This window comes from Cnephaeus nilssonii, assembly GCF_951640355.1.
Source record: "Cnephaeus nilssonii genome assembly, chromosome: 2".
Lineage (NCBI taxonomy): Eukaryota > Metazoa > Chordata > Mammalia > Chiroptera > Vespertilionidae > Cnephaeus > Cnephaeus nilssonii.
This window is the reverse complement of record NC_137073.1, coordinates 21179933-21205741: the sequence shown is the minus strand read 5'-3', so window position 1 is coordinate 21205741 and position 25809 is coordinate 21179933. Positions and strand designations below refer to the sequence as shown.

The 25809-nt window shown below is 43.2% G+C and overlaps 1 protein-coding gene across 1 annotated transcript in view; it reads left to right on the top strand.

Moving 5' to 3' along the window:
• GRIN2A (glutamate ionotropic receptor NMDA type subunit 2A) overlaps positions 1-25809 on the top strand; it is a gene marked incomplete at both ends in the record, with an annotated part of 366842 nt that overhangs the window by 321402 nt on the left and 19631 nt on the right. Inside the window, one exon of the mRNA XM_079798403.1 lies at positions 12475-12662. Coding sequence (XP_079654529.1) covers positions 12475-12662 — 188 coding nt within the window. The remainder of the gene's footprint in view (positions 1-12474; positions 12663-25809) is intronic.

The following is a 25809-nucleotide window of genomic DNA, read 5'->3' as shown; positions in this document are numbered from 1 at the left end:
GAGAGATTCAATAGCGCGTCTGAGGTCACACCTGCTCCAGAGCCCATGCTTGGAGTCACATCTTAAAATAGGAAATGTGCATATTCCTGTAACATTGCACAGTTAGCCTGTTTCCATTCGCCTGCTATTATACAATACCCAGAACCAATTCTGTTCTTACTTGAAAACGTCTCTGTTTGCTTTGAAAGCCTTAAACTGCTTTAAAGGGGGCCAGTATTTCTCCTTCCATTGAGATGGAGAAAAGAAATGAACTCGGAGGGGAAAATAAGCCAAAAGAAAGACCCTGAGATTGGGACCCACCTAGTCAGGAAGATCCTCCTGAGGAGACAGAAGAAGCTGGAGCTCCCTGGGGATTCCCTCTCCTTAGGGACCGCCTCTTCTTTTTTATTGCTGAACATTTCAGAGGACTTCAAATACGTGATCTCATTTCATCCTGACTCAACTCTGCCAAAAAAGAATTCTCTCCATTTTACCAAAGAGGAAACCGAGGCTCAGCAAGCAGAAACAATTCATCCAAAGGTTAAGTGAGTGGCAGAGCCAGCATTCAAACCCGACCCAGCTTATTTTTCTACCCACGATAGGCCAACTCTGCTCCTGCAGGCAAGCGAGCCAACCTGGAGGGGGAGGGTTAGACACCTTTCTTAAAAAGTGGCGGAACTAGGACCAGGGAAGTGGCTGCTTTTGCCCACCCGCAGCTCAGATTCAGAAAATCTCAGTGCTGTGCTTCCTTTCTTTATTGTGGACATTGGAAACAGGCTCCCACAGACCCCAGTGCTGAAACGGTCCCGGGGTTACAGCATCCGCCTGTGTTCTCTTGCCATGTCTTGATCTAGCAGCAGGCGGAGGAGTGAGTTTTCCTGGGGCAGGGCTAGCTCAGGCTGTGCAAGGCCACAACATGGGTTGGGAGACCTGGTTTACAGCCCCCAGTAAGTGCCCAGGGCCAATCCTGAACAGCTACGCCTGCCCCGGCAACTCCAGTCTCCTTCTATTGAGAGAGATGCACATGGAGGAGTGATAGAAACTCAGGTCCCGCCCCTTCAGGTTACCCCAATGCAGCCATTTCCTGAAGCCGCCATAACAAGTTCCCACAAACTTGGGGGTTTAAAGCAATAGAAATGTATTCGCTCACAGTTCTGGACACCAGAAGCCCACACTCAACGTGTCGCAGGGCCATGCTCCCTCCGAAGGCTCTAGGGGAGGATCCTTCCTTGCCTGGTCCAGCTTCTGGGGGCTCCCAGCACCCCTTGGCTTGTGGCCGCATCACTCTGCCCTTGGCATTTGTCTCTATATGGCCTTCTCTCCTGGGAGTCTCTTCTTGTAAATGATTCTTCTTCTAAGTCATTGGATTTAGGACCCTCCTAGATGATTTTATTTCAAGATCCTTAACTAATTACATCTGCAAAGACCCAATTTCTGAATAAGGTCACAGTCTGAGCTTTCAGGTGGACATGAATTTTGCAGGGGACCCTTCAACCTCAACAGTCACCTGGGTTACAGTGTGGTTTTCCCAGCACCATCTCTGACAGGTGTCTGACCTCAGCACAGGCAGAGAAGGCTCTCCTCTGGTGTCTGGTGGGCGAGGCCTCAGTGCTCGGGCTCCACAGAAAAGGTGCTGCTGGGAGTGACGCCATACACACTGGCTGCTCATTGCACAAGTGTGCAATACGGCTCTTGCGCATGAACCCCCCACCCCACCACTGAGGGATGTGATCACTGTGCTGGCTGGTTTTCTGTGCCTTCTGCATCCCAGCCTCTTCATCTCGGTTGTTTGGTGATCCTCACTCTGTGTCAGGCGTTGTTGTAAGCACTTTATCTATCCTCATTCAATTTTCACAGCGCCCCCTTGAGGTTGGGAGGTCCAACATCTCCATTAGGTATATCTCTGGGCCTCAGTTTCCTCATCTGAAAAATCACATGATCTGTCAACTCCTTGGACATGGTTATTTGGGTCTAATGTGAAATCTAATAGAAACTGTCATGCAGCCCTAGCTGGTTTGGCTCAGTGGATAGAGCATCAGCCTGCGGACTAAAGGGCCCGGGTTCGATTCTGGTCAAGGGCACATGCCCGGGTTGCGGGCTTGATCCCCAGTAGGGGGCATGCAGGAGGCAGCCAATCAATGATTCTCTCATCATTGATGTTTCTACCTCTCTCTCCCTCTCTGAAATCAATATATATATATATATATATATATATATATATATATATATGTATATATGTATATATGTATATATGTATATATGTATATATACATACGTATATATGTATATATATGTATATATATATATATATTCTATGTAATAAAAGCATAGTATGCAAATTGTCCCCTTGACCAGGAGTTCTTCCAGGAATTTGACCAGGGGGCAGGGCCAGGGGAAGGGAGGGAATACCTGGCCGGCCACTGCCAGTTGCTAGGGACCCTGCTAGTGCACGAATTTCATGTACCAGGTCTCTAGTATATATATAATCTGTTATGCAGAGGGGGTAAGTCACTTGTCCAGGCAAGTGCTGGTTAGCTTCAGAGCTGGGATTTGAACTGGCTCTAGCATCTGCGCCCTTAACCACTGTGCTGTATTGCTTCCCATTAAAAATATATTCTCACTGTAAAAAATAAAAAATACAAATATAAGCATCACCTGACCATGTCCCAATCCCAAACCACCCCCACCACCAGGTAAGCACTGCTCTCTGTTTTCATGTCATTTCTCCTAGACCTTTGTTACGTATTGGCATATATTCATATGTCTATGCATAATTATAAAACTTCATTCTGTGGGATGCTATCAAACTTGCAATATGTCGCAGTTTGGTTTCCAATTAATCATATGTTCTGAAGAGCTCTCCTTATCTGTAGGTGTCTTTGCCTTCGTTCTCTCTGACTGCTGGAAACAATGCATTGGAATGCATGCACCACAGTTTATTTAACCATTTCCCTCTGGGGGATATTAGTCAGGTGTCTGTTAAAAATCTCGATGAGTCCTTTGTACTCTTCCACACACAGTTCTCTAGGAATGATCACAAGAAGTAGAATTTCAGGGTCAAAGTATTCAAACTGTCTTGAAAATTGTAGTCTTGTTCTGCCAATTGATTGACTGATCGACTTTTTTTCTGAGTGGCCTCCTGTGCAGAACATGGACTTTGGAGTGAGAAATACCTAGCTTCCTACATTGGCTCTGATAATTACCAGCTGTGCGACCTTTGGCAAAGCAGTAACCTCCCTGAGCCTGACTTCTGGAATTCCTTTGACAATTGAATGAATTGACTTAGGGAAAGTGCCCAGCACTGTGTCTGACACATAATAAGGTTTTTACCAAATATTGATTCTTTTTCCATTATCTCTTTCGTTTTCATGTTTTCTGGCCCTTGAGATCCCCTGCCTTGTAGTCCTAGTGTATGACAAGCTCTTCGGCATCACTTATCACTACCAGTATAATGCTCAAAATTCAAATTCCCTCCCTGCTAATGTCCAGGTTCAGGACCTTGGGCAAATGAACCTCTTAAACCCCATGTCTGGCCCATGGCAAACATTTAAGAAAAGTCTGAACAAAGAAAACAGGTTTAGCATTCTTTATTGTATACTGGTGCACCTTGGAATTTGCAGTAAATGGTCAGCTCTGATCCCAACCCTTGAGGAGTATATTCTAAGGAACTCTATAAAATATTTACATTCCAGGAGGAATCAATACTTTTTCTGTGTCAGAACATGAGTTGTAGCGTGAGCCAAGAATAGCATTTGCATAGTGCTTTATAATTCACCTATCATATTCATAGCAAATGTGTGGCAGATTCATAGCAAATCCCTTCAACCGGTGTACACCCACATGGGAGAGATTGTTTTCCTTCTGGTCAGATGGGGAATTCAAGGCTTAGAGAAGTACACAGACTTGCCCACCTTCCTGTGTGTTGTTCCTCTGACTCTACATGCCAGCTGAGGACTTGCCCTCGGATTTGGGAAGCCCTTTAGCAAGTAGTACACTGATCTGGAATCACTGACTGTGGAACGCCTTGGGCAGAGATCTCTGGGCCTCAGTTTCCTCATCTGAAAAATTAAAAGACTGCATTACATGATCTATCAACTCCTTGGACATGGTTAGTTTGGATCTAATGTGAAATCTAACAGAAACAAAGCAGGAGTTTGCCGTATCATTTTAAATCTTTCTTGTTTTTGAGGTTCTTAGCCAATAGGTGAAGTGTGTGTTTGCCCTCTCTCTCTCTCTTTCTCTCTCTCCTTTCTCCTCTCTCCCTCTCTCTCCCCCTCTCCTCCACCCTGTATGTCTCCATCCGTCTCTCCCTCCCTCTTTGTCTCTTATTCTAACCCTATAAGTCCATCTCCCTCCTATTCTTTCCCTCTCTGAGTCTTACTCTCTATTTTTCTCACTCTCTTTCTTGTTCATTCCCTTCGATGTCTCTTTCTCTCACCCTGTCTTTGTTTTACTGGGTGCTTACCTCCATCTGTATTATTCCTTCCCTCTCTCTCTCCCTCCCTTGCTTCCTCCCTCGATCTCTGTTTACAAAATTGCTCAGAATTGTTTCAGTTAAAAAGTAAATATTAGCCATCAGTCTTTTTAAAATCCAATTCACAGTGACTATTACTGGTAGAAATAATTAACACAAATTAAACTCACAACAGCTGAAAGCACACAGGGTGAAATTTGTAATTGACTAAGAATCCATAGATGACTCCAATCTTCTTGGCCAGTTTTGGATCTCTGCACAATTTTGACCCAGATGCATTGGACTTGTGAAAATAATAACCACAAAAGAAACGTCAAAAGAGCAGAAGTTATAAATCAGTAAAATTTGTAATGGTTCGAATGCTGATCAATGAATCAAAGCCTTATAAAATTTAAACAGCAAAGAATTGATCACAGTGAAAATAGTTTACCAAAAATATGGAAACAATTTAACTATGCTATGCAAGACATCAATCTAGGAATTAAATTAGCTTAATGGAGTTTGCTCTGAAAAATGTTTCTTTATTGAAAATGCATTAAACTTTGTGTTCACAAACTTAGAGTCAAAATGTGATTGATTCTAAGCCACTTCCCTAAAGCCAGTTTTAGACCATCCTGTGCTGATAGCAGGTGTAATTTCTGTGCATGTTGAGTGGCTCTTGCCTAAGCAGGTGCTTGCAAAGGTAGTCATGCCTCAGTGGTACCAATTCTTGGACCCACGAATACCCTTCACCCATGAATTAGCCCCATGTCTGGGTGCTTGAAGATGGTCTGCATCACCATTGCTTCCTGCCCAATGAAGCATTACTGCCACAACAAGCTCCTGGTTGTGCATTAGGATCTGCAATGTTCAGAACACCTTCATTTCTGTTTCTTCCCTCCAACAGCCAGGAGGTCCCATACAGCTGGCAGAGGTGGATCTGAACCCCATCCATGTTCCACGGTTGCTCAGACATGCTGACTGGCCTAGATGGCTGGGTGATGTGTTTCCCTTCCTAGCAAGGCTTCGATGTGACCTAAAAAAAATGCATTCAGTTATCATCAAAGAGATGTTTAACTTTCAATAACACTTGAGACCTCCAACACACACACACACACACACACACACACACACACACACACGGAGGTTTCATTAATTCATCAGAACGAGTCAATGTCTTGTTCAAGGCTTCTTGAATGTTAATGAATGAATAATTAACTTTAGCTATATAATTAGCCTTTAAATATGCTGAGACACTCCCCCCTCTCCTCCCCCCCCCCCCCCCAGAGAGCATCTGAAAACATGCATGAGGAGATGAAGAGCTAAAACCGGAAACTTTTGATTAGGAAATGTCATGCCACTTGACAATAACAAGCTCCCATTCTCAAAAGGGCCCTGGTCTTCCTTTGTGTTGGGGGAATCAGGATTTGCTCACAAACAGTCTTGGGTCTGGAATGAACTTTCAGGCCATCGTGCAGGTACAAGAAAGGCTGACTGAGGTAACAGGATCCTGTCTACACGCTCCAGCAAGCTGTAGCATCTCCAAAGCTGTCAAAAAACCTGGCAGGAAGCTGCTGGGTTAAAGTAGCATGGGGCACATGTGACAGTTGTCCTTACTTTGCTTCTTTGCAAATTTGCAGAAGGGAGGTCTTATTTCCCCCTCTCATTCTGAATCACTGTCATTTTTAATCATTTGCTTTCCTTGAGGACTGCTGGTGACAGGAGAGGGTGACAGCACCCACACAGCCTCCATCATGCCTGGCAGGGAGGTGGGCATGTCACGACACCAGCCCGGCACTCATTCAGTTCTGTTTCAGCCCTCGTGCTGGGGAGCCCAGGTGTCATTTCATTTGTCACCAGTGTTTGAAGAAATGATCAGCCCTCTGTAGGGAGTAGAGTTGGCTGGATAGAGTTGGCTGGATAGGGGTTCTGTCCTGATCTTTGAGCCTCCTCCGCCCTGTGGGAGAAGCACTTAGGCGGTAGCAGCCATGTGACCTCAGCAAGAGCTGGGAAGGTGGGGACAAAGGCGATTTCCTCTTGAAAAGCAGGAGGAGAGAACTCGGAACAGAGAAGCATACTGGGCTCCTCACTTGTGAGCCCTCAAGCACCCAGCTGACTGCTCCGAGTTCTGAGGCCTATTTTCCCCACGCCAACCTTTCATCTCTGTGATGCTCCAAACCCAGAGCTGCCGGTTGCCATGTGGCAGCCTAACATATCTCCGCCTCAGCATCCCAGCTCCAGCCCACAGGTGCTTTTGATCTAAATTTGGCTTCAGTTTCAGGCAGCCTTTTTCTCTTTCTTACCTTTACCTTCAACATGAAGCCATGACCATCCACGCCTAAATGTCTCACAAACAAATGGGCCAGACACGTCTTCTGTGGGGTAACTCCAGACCGTCCACAACGATGAGTGTGTTGGGAAAGAGACACGTGAAGCCGAACAACCCACCAAATCTTTTCAAACTCTATTCTGGTCTCATCTTTGCTTCCTTTACATATCATTGGGCTTGATGTATAGCTGTAACCCCCAGTCTGAATGTCATAAGCAATAGACAGAGCTGCCCTAGTTAATTTCTCAAGTCTTATGGATCACGTGATCATAATGATTATTCTGTGGCCTTGGGTATCAGACTGTGTAAATCTGAAGGCTGTTCTGACACTTCTAAGCTGGGCGGTCACCTTACCTCTCCGTGACTCAGTTTCTCATCTCACAGTGGGGATGGCAATAGATGTAAACCTGTGCACAGTGAGAAGGAGTAAATGAGGTAATGCATATAAAATATTTAGGACTGGATTTGTCACATAGAGAGCATAAAAGTTGTGAGCGCCTTTATAAAATCTGAATTTGATTGGATGCACCTGTGTCCTAAGCATTTGCTATGTGCCAGTTATTGCACACACATTTTATTTATATGACCCCCTTTATTTTTTTTAATTTAATAAATCTTTATTGTTCAGATTATTACAATTGTTCCTCTTTTTTCCCCCATAGCTCCCCTCCACCCGGTTCCCACCCCGCCATCTGCCCTTACCCCCCCCCCCGCCCACTGTCCACATCCATAGGTGTACGATTTTTGTCCACTCTCTTCCCGCACCCCCCACACCGCGTTCCCCCTGAGAACTGTCAGTCCACTCCCTTTCTATGCCCCTGATTCTATTATATTCACCAGTTTATTCTGTTCATCAGATTTTTTATTCACTTGATTTTTAGATTCACTTGTTGATAGATACGTATTTGTTGTTCATAATTTTTATCTTTACCCTTTTCTTCTTCTTCCTCTTCTTACAGAATACCTTTTAGCATTTCATATAATACTGGTTTGGCGGTGATGAACTCCTTTAGCTTTTTCTTATCTGCCCTTCAATTCTGAATGATAGCTTTGCTGGGTAGAGTAATCTTGGTTGTAGGTTCTGGCTATTCATCACTTTGAATATTTCTTGCCACTCCTGTCTGGCCTGCATAGTTTCTGTTGAGAAATCAGCTGACAGTCGTATGGGTGCTCCCTTGTAGGAGCTGTTTTTCTCTTGCTGCTTTTAATATTCTCTCTGTCTTTTGCTCTTGGCATTTTAATTAAGATGTGTCTTGGTGTGGTCCTCTTTGGATTCCTTTTGTTTGGGGTTCTGTGTGCTTCCTGGACTTGTAAGTCTATTTTTTTTCACCAGGTGGGGGAAGTTTTCTGTCATTATTTATTCAAATAGGTTTTCAGTATCTTGCTCTCTCTCTTCTTCTGGCACCCTCATAATTCTGATGTTGTTATGCTTGAAGTTGTCCCAGAGGCTCCTTACACTATCTTCATATTTTTGGATTCTTTTTTCTTTTTGCTTTTCCGGTTGAGTGTTTTTTGCTTCTTTGTATTTCAAATCTTTGACTTGATTCTTGCAATCCTCTAGTCTGTTAGATCTCTATAATATTTTTTAGTTCAGTCAGTGTATGTTTAATTTCTAGTTGGTCCTTTTTCATATCCTTGAGGGTCTCACTAAATTCATCGGCCTTTCTAGAAAATTCTTGAAAAACCTTAACCGTGTTTTTGAACTCTATATCCAGTCATTTGCTTTCCTCCATTTCTTTCATTTGTGATCTGTTTCTTTGTCTTCGCATTTTGGCTGCTTCCCTGAGTTGATAGAGTGGCTTTGTGTGCTAGGTGTCCTATAAGGCCCAGTGAGTGGCTCAGGCTCCCCAGTTACCTGAGGTGGACATTCTTGGTGCACCCCTTTGTGGGCTGTGTGCACAGTCTTGTTGTAGTTAAGCCTTGATTGTTGTTGGTATCACTGGGAGGAATTGACCTCCAGGCCAATTGGCTGTGAGGATCAGCTGTGTCTACGCTGGGAGAACTTCTGTGCTGGAGACACCCTTATGAGACAAGACTTGCAAAAGCCTCTGTACTCAGCTTGGATGGAGCGGAGTCTCAGGACAGAGCAGACAGCATTGGTTTCCCATCAGCCCTGCCCTAATAAGCCCCTGTGTCTCAGTGTCCCGTGGTAATCACTGCAAGCACCTCTGAGAGAAAGCCGCCCTCGAGTTTCGCCCGCTGCCAGACAGTCCAGTTTCTCCCCGAATGAGTCTGGGTCCCCAGAGTCTCGCCCAGAACTGGACTTCAGTGCAGTCGGGAGCTTTTGTCTCCCACCCGCTTGAGAAAGCCAGCCGCGCACTCAGTTGCCAGTCCTCTCCGCACGCGCGTCTCAGTACCTCTGCCTCCTGCAGCTCCTCTGAGTCTCAGTGTGCTTTTCTCTTTCCTTCTAGTTGTAGAATTTCCACTCAGCCAGCCTTCCTGTGGTTCTGGATGATGTCCATTTTGTCTTTTAGTTGTAGTTTTGAAATTGTTGTGCAAGGCATCAGTTTAGGTGTTTACCTATACCGCCATCTTGGTTTCTCCCGACCCCCCTTTATTTCCAGCAGCCCACAAAGGTCAAATATTGTCCACTCTGTGTGAAAAGACTTTGACCACAAACCCACTCTTGAGGATGTCAGTGATTTTTAACTTCTTTCTTTTTAACAATAGGAATCTTTTTCTTTCAGTTGAAAAAAAGATTTGTCATGAAATACAGTATTGATTTGCTGGAATCTGTGCTTAACGGTTTAAACCACTGTTGGACACGTTTCGTTGATGGGTACAGTTTTAGATATCCACCCCAGAAATGCATCAGCATGTGGTGGGCTAACAGGAGAGGGAAAACTTTCACCCCATGAATACCAGCTTATGGCCTTAACATTTGATTACCCCTGTGCACCCATAGGTGTGTGCTTCTGTTTATTTTTTGAGGAATTGAGAGTAAAAATTTGGGTGAGGCTTGGAAAGTCTTAATAAAACCCAGGTTCTCTGCATCTCCATGGAAATATTGATGCATGAAGTCTGGGTGTCGCATGCACCCACTTCATCAAGAGGACAAATGCTTTCCATGGCCTGATGTCTTCAGGAAACACGTGTTATCCCGTCTTCACTGCCCTATGAAGAGTGACAGAAGGTGACTGCTGGCTTGTGAAATTATAGAATCCCAGAGCCGGATGAGCATCTCAGCAGGACCACCAGCCACACAAAAGAAGGAAGTGACTTTCCTGAGGATACACCATCAGACAAAGCTGGACTAGAACCCAGATCTCTTCTACCTTCTCATCCACTGCTCCCCTCACAACCCCTACAGCCACCACACACGAACCGACCTTTTCAATCTCCCCAGCCCAGTTTCCCCCGGTCTCAGTTTGCTGGCTCTCAAGAAAGGCTGTTACCTCAGGGCTTGTCAGCTCTGAATCACCATCACCATTGACAAAGCCCAGCTTTCTTCCTCTTCTGCTTGGATGCTCTGATCCCCTTTTAATGCTCCCAGAGTATAAAACCACGTCTCCAATCCTGCAGCTTTGGATGCAAGCTTCAGGGTCTTTTCTGTTGGTGAGACAAGCCTTGTAGGCTCGCTCCAACTCTAACCATTACAGAAACAAAAAATTAAAATGAACGCAGCCATAAACCTTCCAAATACTTTTATTCCCATAGGGCATCCTTCAGCAGCTGTCTCTGAAAAGAGGCAGCATTTTACATCATCTCCCTGCCACTTTTATTTTTCTTTGCTTCACTGTTTTATGTTTTCTTGTTAAAGAAAGAAAGGCAGTAATGTTGAGAAGTTGCCAAAGAAGTGGAGTTATCTCCAATTTCATTTTCCTACCTACTTTAGAATTGAGTATCCATCCCCATGTTCAATGGTGATCATTCCTGCCTCGTTAAATAACTTAAAAAATTGGAAACAATATGCACACCAGCTAATAGAGATCTAGGGACTGAATGAGGCACAGCCATGCCATGGAGGGGATTATATGATGCTAGCCTTTTGGAGGGGACTTCTGAGATGATGATAATGACCTATACCTTGATCTGCATGATGATTTCAAGTATGTGTACATATGTCAATTTTTATCTAGCACTTTATTTTATATACATTATACTTCAATAAAAATAAATGTATCCTAGGAAAGTGCTATGTTTGTTGACATGAAACATGTTCACTGTGTGTGGTGTGAAATGAGAAGAGAACGTAATTTGTGAAAGAGTTTGCCTGGTAAAATTCTATTTGAAGGGGTTAAAACAAGGGTTGGCAAACAACGGCCCATGGGCCAATCTCTTGTTGTAAATAGCCTTTTACTGGAACAGAGCTGAGTCCATTCGTTTATATATTATCTATGGCTGCTTTCTTCCGTGCTGTGCGTTAGTTCCTAGTGCTGCCATAACACGTACCACAAACTGTGACGGTTAAACAACAAGGTTATTTGTCTCCTGTCCTGGAGCCTGGAAGTCCAGGTCAAGGTGCTGACAGCGCCGTGCTTTCTCCGAGGGCAGCGGGGAAGGAGCTGCTCCGCCTCTCCCCCAGCCTCTGGTGGTGCCTGGACCTGTGGCAGCATCACTCCCCCCTTCTCATGGCGTCTCTCTGTGTGTCTGTGCCCACACCTCCCCTCCCATGAGGACACCAGTCATAATAGAGGAGGGGCCCGCCCTACTCCAGTGTTACCTCATCTTAACAATAACATCTGCAATGACCCCACCTCCAAATAAGAGCATATTGTGAGATGCTGGGGGTTAGGACTTCAACATATGAATTTGGGGGGAGGGGGACACAGTTTGGCCCATAACATGTTACAATAGCAGAGTTGAGTAGTTGCGACAGAGACCCTATGGCACACAAAGCCTAAACTAGTTATTGGCTTATCTTTTCAGAAAAGTTACCAGCCCTGTTTTAAAAGAGGTGTATGTATGTGTGTGACTCTGTGCGTTGCATGTGCACACGCACAAAAAGTTTGGAAGATTGGGCCTGGGCCAGATAGCTCAGTTGGTTAGAGCATTGTCCCAATACACCAAGGTTGTGGGTTCGATCCCCGTTCAGGGCACATACAAGAATCAACCGATAAATGCATAAATAAGTAGAACAACAAATCAGTGCTTCTCTTGCCCTCTATTTCTTTCTTCCTCTCTTTCTCTCTTTCAAATCATTTTTTTTTAATTTGGAAGGTTGTTCACCAATATGATTGCCTCTGAGTTATGGAATTATGGGCAATTTTAATTGTACTTGTATTCTTAGTATTTTCTACATTATTTGGGTTCCTAAAAATTATTACATCATATTTTTGTTATGTAAATACACAGTAAGTATGTTTCTTTTGGGAGGAAGAGACCTTATTCTTATTGAGTCCCTTGCCTGCCTGCCTGCTACCCCCAAATTGTCCTGCCCCTTAATAGTTTGTTCTGATGCAGCCTTTCTAAATAGGCCGCTGTCCTCCACTGTTGGGAGTACTAAGGGCAACACTTAAACCAGCAAACTCAACTGTTTACTCACTTGGGCATAAGGATTCTTCACGCCTTTATTGAGCTGCCTCTTGTAACTTGGAGAAAAAAGTTCTGGCTCTTCATTAAAAATAGATCCTTTTATGATGAGAGGATGGAGCGGCCCTGAGCCATCGTCTCCCATGTGAAAGAAAGTGTGTGATGCTGGATTGGGCCGGGAGCTGGGCCCTGAGACGGTACCCCGCCATTCCCATGACTCCCTGATTTCTTGTCGTTGCAGGAAACTGGACGCTTTCATCTACGATGCGGCGGTCTTGAATTACAAGGCTGGGCGGGACGAAGGCTGCAAGCTGGTGACCATCGGGAGTGGGTACATCTTTGCTACCACTGGTTATGGAATTGCCCTCCAGAAGGGCTCACCTTGGAAGAGGCAGATAGACCTGGCCCTGCTCCAGTTTGTGGGTGATGGTAAGACCTTGGGTGACCCCCTACTTTGGGGGACTTGAGACCCTTGCACTTTGTTTCCCCTCTCCGACTGGCTTTCCAATGGATTTTTGTGTGATGAACTTGCACACTAAAAGTATTTATTGAATGCTTATCACATGATACCGCCGTTCTTTGGGTTGCTTATAATGGAAACCAAATTATAGATAGCCATGTTTTTTAAAGGAATTTATTTTGGGGATGCAGCAGTATCCATCTCAGTGAATTTAGAAAAGAGTTGAGCAAATACATTTAGAGGAAGAACAGCAACTGGGGCAGTTGGGGCCTCAACAGCAGGAATTCATAGGTCCTCTCTCTCCCTTTCTCTGCACCTGTGGTTTTCAAGAGGGGGCACGACTTTGACCCCCGGGAGCCCTTGGCTATGTCTGGAGACATTGTTTATTGTCATGACTCTGGAGTCTGTTTGCTACCGGCATCTAAAGGGTAGAGGTCAGGGATGAGGGATGCTATCAAACATCTTACCATGCTCAAGACATCCCCAACCCCATATCTCAAAACACAGAATTATCTGAGCCCAGATGTTAGTAGGACTGGAGCTGAGAAACTCTGCCCTGGAGCAGTGACATTACATAACCAGCTCACAACACGTCCCAATCTCAAGTCTCTCAATTTAGAATTCCAGAGGAAGGACTCCTGGAGCATTTGGGGCCAAGGGCCCATCAGGACTGAAAAAAGGGTAGGGATATGTTATACCAACACAACAGCTCCTGCTATTATCCGAGGAAGGAATGAAAGAGAAACAATTTCTAGAAAAGGAATCGTGAGCAGAAATCTCGTGGGCTTTCACTACAGTTCACTTCTTGACTTTCTATTATGCAAAAAAATAAAAGTTTCCACCCTTATGGGGTTATGGCATTCATGGAAGCTAATTGAGTCAACTCTTTCTAGCAGCATTTCCTTCTGTCTGTCCTTTGTTTCCTAGTTGGTGATCTCACCATAGCCTTTGCCATGACATCGTTTTTACAATTCTGCCGTGGCTCAGATGGCAGGCTGGTTCCCCTCTGAACTGCCAGCACTGAGACAGGAAAGACAAAGCCAGCAGAAATGGCAGGTTAACAGTGAAAACATGAGTGAGCGTGAGTAGGGTGCAGATACACAGGACACAGGGCAGAAGCTGTATTCAAGAACGAGGGGAGGCTACAGTCAGAGTGGTTACGGAATATGCTATGCCTGCCTAGAGCGGGGAGAGGAAAATCTGGCGACTCCTGTGGCCAATACATTGAAATGGGCCGAGGTTAGTGCATAGGGTTGGTGTGAATTTGAACCAAGTACATGATCCCTTGCAGCTTCTTTCTTCTTTCAGAATTGAACTCTGATTCTCACAGTGCCATCAAGAAATCTAAATGTGTTTTATATTTAACTGCTAAATAGACATCTGATTCCCTTAATTCCCTATGGAGCATTTGTACCTTCCTCAGATCGTGAGCCCTGTTCTCTGCTGTGTTATAGCTTCGTGGCTGTGTGGGCCAGCTACAGCTGTGAAATCTTAGAGGCACACACATTCATTTTGCTCACGGGAGTGCAGGTGGAGTGGAGGAGCCTTGCCTCAGGCTGTGATGGCTCCGGTGACTCCATTCCCTCTGCAAGCCCATGGTCAACTGCGAGGTCTGTGTTCCACGTGTGTCTATTCTGGGTCTCAGGCCGAAAGGTCAGCAGCCACCTAGGAGAAGCTCTTGTGTTGGCTGTGTCGGAGGCACAAAAAGGAACACCTAAACTGCACATGCACATTTCAACTGGCTGCTTTGTCACATTCATCTCTACTAAACAAATTTCTGTCTAGACAGGTGGCCAAGCCCAAGGTCAAAGGATTGGAGGTATGCTCTACCTTTTCTGAGAGGAGTTTGATGTTCTATGACAAGGTATATAGACACAAACAGGGATGAAAGACTGGGACTGATGGTTCCTTTTACCACTGTGGTTGCCTAAGCAACCCTACATGGAGTGAACTACTCAGCAAACAAGAGTATTATTTATAACAGTAAGCACCACAGAATTCTGAACATGACAGGTAACTGGCCAATGAAGGATTTTATGAATAAATACGCACATGGATGAATGATTAGTGTTGGGATGTGTTTCATTTGACAGGAAACTTTTAAATATGGAGGGTAGCTGTCAAATAATGAGCTCTAACTCTGCTCCTACCCACCATTGCTGTCACTCATGCAGAATCTGCTATGAAACAGCAACGTATTTAGGGAATAAGATATGTCAATTATTATAGTGGATACATTACATGTGTTCTTTATATTAATATTGGTAACAACCTTATGAAGTGAAATATTGCTTATACCCATTTCACAGAGGAAAAACTGAAGCTCAGAGGACTTCTGAGGCCCCTGCCTAGTAAGAGGAAAAGCATCTATTCCAGGGGCCTTAATGCAGAAGGGGGTCAATTATGTAAGACTCCCGATACATTTAATTCTCTAAGATGTCTTTCAAAATTGGCTAATTAGACACTTAAGATTTGTAGACCCCTTTCGGAAGGAGTTATTTAGTGCATATCTGAACTAAATCTTTTGTCCATTTATACTAGTAAATACTTCTGCAAAAGAGGTGATTTTCTTAGCCTTATCTGTGAATGAGTATAGAAGTATTTACCTAATAAGGTTGGTGTGAGGATGAAATGAGACAATGCATATAAAGAGCTTAGCTAGCACAGCACCTGAATATAGAAATGGTTCAATAAATGGTAACTGTTACCATCACCATCACCATTATCATCACCAACACCACCACTGTCATCATTGTCAACATCAACATCACAATCACCATCACCACCATAGTCAGCATCACCCACACCATCATGACCATCATCATTAACATCATCACCATAATCAGCATCCCCAACACCATTATCATCACTGTCATCATTACCACCATTAACACCATCATTACCATTATAACCATCCTCCTTCTCCACTTCCTCCTTCTCATCATCACTGTCCATCCACAATTCCAATATTCAACACACCTTATTTAGTGCTATATTGGTGAGAATATGGTCCAGCTGGTATCATGAAAACAACAGAAAATGTCCTCTTTTTGGAAAATAAAAAGTAAAGGCATTCAGATAGGCCAGAGGCATGTTCTCTGTACTAGCACTGTCTAGATTCTTATAAATATGTTCTGGCTCATTGCTTTCCTGGTCAGACTGTCGGGGTTGGGAAATGTGTCTTCTCAGCTTCATCTTCAGAGACCATCTGGAGGCAAAGACATTGAAGAGAAATGACGTTGCTCCAGGGGGCGTCTTAACACAATCTTCCCGGAAAGCCGTGTCCAATTCTGAATGTCTCTCTAGGAGTAAATACATAAATTAACACAGCTGCATAAATATTTCACTTATCTTATGCAGCTTCAACAGGATTAATTATGCTCTAAAGTTAGACCTGTAAAGAGCAGTGCTGAGCAGTACCTAATTATTATTCAGCCTCTAGAATGGAGTGTTTATCTCTTGTTGTAGAGTAGCTTTGGCAGACAATTACGAGTGTAATGAATTTCAAAAGTATTTTTAAAAATGTTCTTGCCCTAACCGGTTTGGCTCAGTGGATAGAGCGTCGGCCTGCAGACTCAAGGGTCCCAAGTTTGATTCCGGTCAAGGGCATGTACCTTGGTAGCGGGCACATCCCCAGTAGGGGGTGTGCAGGAGGCAGCTGATTGATGTTTCTCTCTCATCAATGTTTCTAACTCTATCTCCCTCTCCCTTCCTCTCTGTAAAAAATCAATAAAATATATTTAAACATTTTTCTTAATGAGCTGTATAAATATAACCTTTGAAGGAGTGTTAGGTTATTGGGGGAACTTCTTACATGAAGCCCACCAAGCATTTCCCTAAGAAAAAGGCCACTGGTCTGCCGTAAGAGATACACAGGATCCCAACAAGATCTTTCCTTCCTTTTTCTTGTGTGATCATTGTGTCCTTTCTGAAATAGTGGAATGCACCGTGGGGATCGTTGCTCTCAGTAGTTTAGTAATAACACTCATAGGTTCTTTTCAGCTTTGATCATGACTATTTGTCATTTACTGAGAAATATACCTTCCACCTGGCAGGTGTGGCTTAGTTGGTCAGAGTATTGTTCTGTGCACTGAAGGGTCATGGGTTCCATTCCTGGTCAGGGCACATACCTAGGTTTTGGGTTCAGATCCCCTTTGGGGCATGTATGAGAGAAACATCAGCACAATTGATATTTCTCTCACACTGGTATTTCTCTCTCTCTCTTTCCCTTCCGCTCTTTAAAATTAATGGACATATCCTTGGGTGAATGAGGATCTAAAAACAAAAGGAAATATACCTTTCTAGGCACAAATGTTTTAAGAAGGGAATGTCGCAGTCTTTTTTCTTTCCTCCCAGGAACTTATAGTCTAGTTGGTGGGTAATATATAAACTTAAAATATCTAACCTCAAAATATGAACATATTTACAATAATTCATGTATATGAAGTAATGTATATATTCTTAGTGTCTTGGGTAGGTTAGAAAGTAGTCAAGGTGAGATATGAGATAAACTAGGTTGTTTTTTTTTAAGTGGAAGAATGAAAGGACTGAAAAGGTCACACACAAAAAATAAGTGTAGTGAGATTTAGATAAAGAATAGAATTGACCAGAGCTCATAGAACCTCATTCATTAACTCATTCAGCATGGAGCAATTATCTGTTGAGTACATGATATCTCTCTGGCACCTAAAAGGTAACACTTGAGTGATAACATAAATAATGAGTAAATCTGGGACCTAAAAATGGCATTCCTGCTTTGGGGGACGGGAGGGTGTTGAACAGGTGATCTCATAGGTCCCACCAATCTCATGGATTTTGTAAATTTTTTATGTGATTCTGGGATTTGAAGAGACAGAAATAAGAAGATAAGAGGGGTTAAAGCCCTATTGATGTACAGAGCCAGCAAAAAGATATTGAGGAGAACAGACTGTATAATAATATTGTTCAGAAGCAAGTAACGCTGAGAAAAAGGAAGAAAATGATTGTTTTTGAGCTCGCACTCAATGGTCCAGCTCTGTGCTAACTACATCACAAATGGTTTTAGTAACTCTTCATACAATATTCTAGAGTTGATCTTAGTATCTCCGTTTTACAGACCAGGAAAATGAGGCTCAGTTAGGTTAAGTGAGCTACAGCAGAGCTTCTCAAACTTAAGCGTGAATGGAAACCACCTGGGAATTATTATTTCAGTGGGTCTGGGGAGGGGGAGCCTGGGATTCTGCATTTCTAACAAGCTCCCAGGTGGTGCTGATGCTGCTGGTCTAAGGACAACCCTCTGTCTAGATTGTCATAAAGTTAAAAATTGCACCAAGTTCATGTGACTCCAGTTCTGATCATCTTTCCATTAAACCATGCTGCTGGGAGAAATCTTGGTCATGAGTAGCCTGATCACCTTAGTTTTAAGAATGTGCTTTAGCACTGACAAACACTTAATCTTCCATTTTGTACTTTGCTCCATTTTCATGGTGTTGGTTTCTTTTTAAACTCAAAAATGCATGACTAGTCTGTGTCTGAGACATTACTAGTCTGAAATGATTGAACAAATAAAATTAAATATATGTATTCACCCTATATTTTTTAATGTTTTCTTTTTTTATTAAATTGATTGGGGTGACATTGATCAACATGACCATATGGGTTTCAAGTGTGGGTGTCTATGTTACAAGATCTGTATATTGCACCGTGTGCCCACCACCCAAAGTCAAATTTTCTCCTCTCACCATATATTAGGACCCCCTTCTCCCCGCACCCCCTTCCCTCTGGCAATCACCACACTGCTGTTTGTGTTCACAAGTTTCAGTTCAATATCTCACATATGCGTAAAATCATATGGTTCTTAGCTTTTTCTGACTGACTTATTTCACTTAGCATAGGTCCATCCATGTTGTTGTAAATGGTACTATTTCATCCTTTCTTATGGCTGAGTAGTATTCCATTGTGTATATGTACCCCATCTTTATCCAGTCCTCTATTGCAGGACACTGGCTGTTTCCATGTCTTGTCCACCGTGAATAATGCTGCAGTAGACATAGGGGTGCGTATAAGTTTGCGAATACATGATTTTGAGCTTTTAGGGTATATACCCAGGGGAGGAATTGCTGGGTCATATGGTTGTTCTATTCTCAATTTTTGGAGGAATTGCCAGACTGCTCACCATAGTGGTTATACCAGTCTACATTCCCACCAGCAGTGGATGAGGGTTCCCTTTCTCCCACAACCCCTCCATCACTTGTTATTGCTTATCTTGTTGATAATGGCCACTCTCATAGGTGTGAGGTGGTATCTCATTGTAGTTTTGATTTGCATTTTCCTAATTGCCAGTGATCATCGTATATTTGTATAAATTATTTATGTGGTATATCCCATTGTACTTATATCATATTTAGGTATATGTGATTGATATCAAATGTGAAAATGTGAAAGATATGACATATGCATCTCTTGTATTAATATTGTGTTAGATAGGCGACCAACAACCCATTTTGTGGGAACTCTCCCAGTTTTAAACCTAGCTAGCGACCCCAGCTATAGCTTTTTGGGGCATATAAAATAGATCTATATGAAATAGTTGAAATACACCATATCTATGATTTCAGTTGGATAGGTACACTGGGTACCTATCCATTCCCCTTATCCCTCTTGTACTGCAAGTTTGTAAGCAGTCATCTTAAAGACTCTTCCAGATTGATAACAAATTCGAAGGGACCACACACTCTGCTCTTGTATTAGTAAGGAGGCAGGCTGCGCACACCTCCAGAGCTTTGGGAAGCACCCTCCAGGATAGAGATGCTCAGATCTGGGGGTGGGGAGTGGTGCAGCAGAGCCGGAGGAAAAGCCACTCCCTGCTTCCCCGCAAGTCAGAGTCAGTCAACATGCCTAGTTCCTGTCTTTGTCGGCTGCTCTTCCACTGAAGCAGGCAGGATTGGCTTTTGATGGCTGGGACCCATGCTGCCAGCCAGAGTACAGAGTGTTTGTGTGATTACAGGAGCTCTTTGTGTATCTAATTAGCATTCTCATAAATTGCTCTGAGCCACTGGATGGGTCGCTAATAGCCTCAGCACTGCCGTTGTCCAGCTTCCCAGCTTAATATCTTTGCGCTGCTGTCTGAGCGTGGGAGAGCTGGATGCCCCGCAGCGGGGGTGGTGATGAGCCCCGGTCCCTCTGCTCTCCGGATGGACATATTTGTGAGCAGCCTCTAAGGCCCGTCTTCTTAAGGCTGGCTTAGGAACGGCCTGGTGGTGTGGGTACGGAAATTGCCGAAGGCCCGCTCACTCCTAAATATTTTCCCCATTCAGCTCTCTACCGTGTCTGAAATCCCACCACCTTTAAGAAATGGAATTCCTTTATCAGTGGAATTCCTACTTCCCTCTTCTTCTAACTGTGCTTCTTGATTTGACATTTGCCCCATCCTTCAGGGCCTCCAGAGAGACTTCCTTAGAGCCCACAGCTCTGAACTAGATGCCCTTTAGCTCCATACTTGTAGCATTCTTGTGGCATTTAGCTAAGCAAGTGAAGGAGTAAGCTAGAAGGTTCTATAAGTTCCTAGCTGTATGACTTTGGGCACATTAATTTCTGAGTTCCTGTTTTCTCATCTTTAAATGAGAGTCATTTAAGGATTAAGTGTGTGAACAAACATAAAGAAACTAACCCAGCGCTTGACACACATTAGGTGCCTACTAATTGCTGATCTGTCCATGACCCTGGGCGGCTGCAGTACACTGCATTTTAAGTCCTCGAGGGCACACCCTATCATGTCTATTTTTGTTGCCTCTTTCTCCCCTCAGGGCTCACTACTGGGTCTGACACACAGTAGGTGCTCAAATAAAATTTGTTGAATGAACAAATGAATAGATTTGATGACATTACAGATATGCTTTTGCAGGGCTTATTTCTTCAATTAAATATCTTTTCTGATGAAAAGGATATGTTTTCGTCAGAAAAAGTATTTTCTTTTGGGAAGGACATTGGATATCTATCTCTAGGGATAGAGACACGAGGCAGTCACTGTCCAATCAGACAGTCTTCCCAATCCTCTGAGCCTGTATTCATTGTAAGACAGAGGCAGATTCCTCCATTGTCTGATTTGTATGCAGTAGTAGTCAAATATTCCTCTTTTACTTATACTTTTTAATACAAATCCTCTGGGATGGCTATAACCAGCAAGATGACATATTTCCTGGGTTTTAGCACTGGAGTGGATGATAAATTATTACTGAGTTTGTGGTTTGAGGTCAAGTTGGTAGACAAGTTAAAGAGTATTTTCCATAAGGAGTGGCATACTATGGCCCAAACTATGGCCACGGCCCAAATCCAGCCACTGCCCATTCTTGAAAAAAAAGTTTTATTGAAACACAGCCACATCCATTCATTCAGGTGTTGTTTGTGGCTACTTTCAATGGCAGAGTTGAGTTGTTGCAACAAAAACTCTATGACCTGCAAAGCCCAAAATATTTACTATCTGTCCCTTGCTAGGAAAAGTGTGATAACTCCTGGTCTTAGACTGTCTGGAGAAAGATAAGAAGGGCAGAGAAGACTTAAAATTGTTGGTTGTCCAGTTCTCCTAAGGGGAGGGAAAAGATTAAGGTGCCAAAAGGAAGAATGGAGGGCAAGGAGGGTGGGGAGGGCAAGAGCGACACAGATATATGAGGGGAAGAAATAAAAGGGAAGAAAGGAAATGAGAGGAGGGGAAAATGATGAAGAGGAAAAGAACAGTCAAAAGCAAATAAAGAGGGGAAGGGAGAGTAATAGGGGAAAAAGAAGAAGAGGAGAGATAAAGACACGAAGAAAGGAAGGGGTGGGGAAGGGAGAGCAGAGAGAGATGTGTGGTAGGTGGCCAGTCAGGCAGTGTTCAGCCTGGGCATCGGCAGGGCACGCTGGATTTGTTCAGCTGAGCACTTTGCCATGTTGCAGATGAAATTGAAGACACCTGAGAGTGTCTACTGGCCCATCTCGGCTCTGAGGTGGAGCAAGGCTCAGACCACTTGCTGCCTCACTCCTGACTCAGAGATGTCTAATTGACCTCCTGCTGGTGTCCCGGCTAGCAGTTTTTCGTGACATAGGTCATGGTGTCCTCAGATGACTCAGCAACACCCTATTGCAACCATTTAAAGAAATAGATGCCAAAATAAGGATGGGGGTTGGAGGGAAGGCACTTCTGAGAATCTGAGAACTCCCTTAGAGGGCAAGAAATAGTTTTCCATTCTCTAAGTGAGCTACCATTATCATTGTTATCCTTACAGACATTTATAATAATAGGTACACTTACGGAAGGATAACCAGGGTCACAAAATAGTCTCCATCCTTACATGTATTATTCATTCAGTCTTCAAAATGATTAAATGACATTAGTTATGATTATTAGTACCTGTGTACAGGTGAGGAAACTGAGTCACGGGTAGGTTACGTAAGGTGTGGAGCTAGTAGTATCTGGCAGCTCTGATATTGGAACCTAGGCAAGGGGGCTCCAGAGCCTTGCCTTAATCATTATGCAGTATTGCTTCTTTATTTGTTGTCACCCTCATCGACGTCCCTAAGGCAGGTTTTCTCATCTGGAAAGGGGCAAAGCTGTGATTGAAACACCGACCAGTCAGAATCCAGATTCAGTGTCCTTCCCCTTCCCTGAAGGAACAGCATCTGTCCCCTGCAGAGAATGCTGGGGAAATGACTTGGTGACAAAGGTTGAGGGTGGGAGAGAGAGTGACCTACACTTCGTTCCATTTTTCTATGGAGAAGGAGACTTGTCCGTGCCCCGGGCCCCGGCACCGTGGGAACAGGCTCAACCTAATTTTTGAAATCATTCAACCCTGGCAGTTAGGGGAAAACTCAGGGCCCAGAAGCAAGAGATGAGAAGGAATGAAACAAGGACAGAATGTAATTAAGAGGAGTCAGATGTTCGGCCCCAGCACAGGCAGCCTCTCCAGGTTCACAAAGACCCGACTTGGTCGCCCAAATTGCTTGCTTCCCACAGAGCTCCTCGGAGCTGCATAATCCCTGGCATTTCAGAAAGTTATTGTTTCTTGCTAAACATGTTTTAATCAAATTGAGACTTCAAAGGCAGAAATCACATTTTGGGCTGAGCTAGGCTAATCTGTAAATCACGTCTAATCAAGTTAGCAAAGACCAGATGCCATTGACAAAGCCATTTGCTCATTCATTCCTTCTCCCTGTAGACCTGCGTTCAACAGAGAATAACTGAGCAGCTTCAAAGCTCAAGGTGGCGGGATATAAAAATAACTAAAGACTCCTGTTCTGTTGCCCTTAACAGTAACCTTACCTATAAAGATGCTTGTGTCACTTCTGTGTCCATCAGACTCGGTTGGGGAGTCTGTGGAAAATGCAGATACTGACATTTTACCCCCCTGGGTCATTTTTACATCCACACAGGGATATTTTAATACACAATAAGATTTAAGGCCCTGACCAATTTGGCTCAGTGGATAGAGTGTCAGCCTGTGGACTGAAAGGTCCCGGGTTCGATACTGGTCAAGGGCACATGCCCATGTTTTGGGCTCAAATCCCCATTAGGGGGTGTGCAGGCCTTGATGTTTCTATCACTCTCTCCCTCTCTCTTCCTCTCTGAAATCAATAAAAATATATATTAAAAAAAAGATTTAAGAACCACTCTTTAGAATAACAATGTTTAGCATTTAGAAGCATTTATTCTCCGATTGGCAAGTACTGCGTACATATGCCCCTGGCCAACAGTTCACCCGTTTGAAGTCCGTGAAATTAAATGTTGGCCCTGTGTTTCATTCATCCTCCTTCTCTCAGGCTCCTAACTGGGTTTCCATATCCAGAGCCCTTGGTGATTGTGAAAACCTGAGACCAAATGGTGTGGAACTTGGAGGTGTCCGTGTGCACAGTGACCACAGTAGGAGCATAGGAGATACGGGGTGGGGTGTAAATGGAGGAAGTTATCAAATAGGTTTGAATGTCAAACTTCCTCATTCAGAAAGAAACAAAATAGACATGAAAGTGTTTGTTGCTTCCAAAGTTTTCATTTTCATGTAATAACTTAAAAATAAAGCAGGCAAGACGGAAAGACCCACATTTGGGCAGACAATGAGCCACTGCTTTTATTGATTAAATTCAATATGAAACCAGATTTGGACCCGATGACTCTCCTAATTCCGTACACATGTGAATGTGGACCCATTTGAAACCACCAGGGAGGTGTGGCTTGAGATCATTCCTGGTGATGGGTTGATTGAGTCTAATTTTTTCCATGCACCTGAACCTCATTTATACACAAAATAGCATCTTTGATGATATAAACCCAAAGTGGGTGATTAATGACACTTTTGATGCCCAGCAATGGACACCCCCTATGACCTAGAAACTAGTTCAGAGCAAACTACTTATTCGGAAATGAAGTTTTTCAACAGAAGAAAGTGTCTGTCTTAAGCATAGAGTAGATGTAAAGGGCCTACCTGCTTCGCCATTGGGCTATGACTAGATGGTACCGTAAAAATTAGACTTCTTTACCTCCCTCTTAATTTTAACTAGAGATATATTTAGAATAATAATGAAACAGTACTTACTTAAGAAACAGATAAAATCTATAAATATTCCAGAGAGTCGTTGACTGCTCCTCTGAGTTGAAGCGCCAAGGGTATTTATCTGTGTAAGTTCTCAGGGAATTTTCCAATAGGTCCCTTGAGATCTGCAGTTGCAGTGTTTACTATCAATCTGACACCAGGATTGGAACAGGGCTGCAGTGCCACACTTATGCCTGACAATCAGTGAATGGTTCAAATCAAGAACACCAAATGTCAAGAGAACCATTAAAGTTGAAATACAACATAATGAAGGACTTGCTGGTAAGTCAAACATTGATGTCATAGAACCTCACGTAGGAGTGACAGGATGAATAAACAGTGGCTCCGACTCCCTCTCAGTTTACATTTTTAAAAACACTTTGATTTGGCAAAGCAACATAATATACATAGAAAAGCATCCCAATCCACTACCTCAACATAATTGTTTTCAATATATAATTACCTTCTGATCCTTGCTACTTGCAGACACGTTTCTTTAAATAATTATTGGTTATGTACACTTTTATATTCCACTATTCCACTTGCCAGTATATTTTAAACATTTTTCATGTTACATAACCTGGTCCTCGTAATTACTTTAATTTTTGCATAAAATATCATATTCATTATTAAATAATATTTCATTACTTTATTTTCTTAATGTTAAACATTTTTTGCTCATATAGATAACTAGAGGCCCGATGCATGAAATTTGTGCAAGAGTAGGCCTTTGCAGCCAAGGCTGCCTGGATCCCACCCTCGCAGCTGAGGCTGCTGCCTCGATCCCAAGATCCCAAGGACTTGCAGCCTCAGCTTCGTCCCGGAAGGACGTTCGGTCTAATTAGGATTATTATTATAGATGATGGAAGGAACATCTTCATACCTGTATTTTTTTTTTATTCTCTGTGCAACAAATTCTTAAATGTGGAGTTTGAAAGGTAAATGGCTATAAACTATCCCTAGGAATCTTGATTTATAGTCATATTAATGCCCCTAAAGGTTGTTGCCAAATAAATTTACTATTAATAGTGAGTCACTGTACCAAGTTCAGAACAAGGTAGCAGCTCTGAGCATTGTGGTTCTTTTTGCTATTATAGAAGGTATGATGTGCTCTCTCAGGGTTGCCTTCATTTGAATTCCTTTGAATACTAGTGAACGTCGGGAGGGGGGAGATCTGAGTTGTCTTTTCATCTAGTTTTTGACCATTTAACTATTTTACATATACATTTTCATGAACATTTTCTATTTCTTAGTAATTTGTTAAAACTTTTATTATTTCACACACAAAAAGTCGTAAATGTAGCATCAGGGATACCGCTAAGAACAAAGGCTTTGGGTTACAAGAAGTGATTTTTACTTGCTCCATGACCTTGGGAAAGTTACCCTTTTTAATGGCCAGTTTCCTCCTCTTTCCATTGGGGATTCTGATGGCACCCACCTCACCAACTTGAATGGTATGAGAATACCCAATGTGTATCATAGGTGATAACAAGGGTGAAGATCTTGAATTGGGGTTTATTCTTATTCATATATATGTTTTTCTTAAAAATAATTGTGTTTCCTTTACTGATTGCTTAAA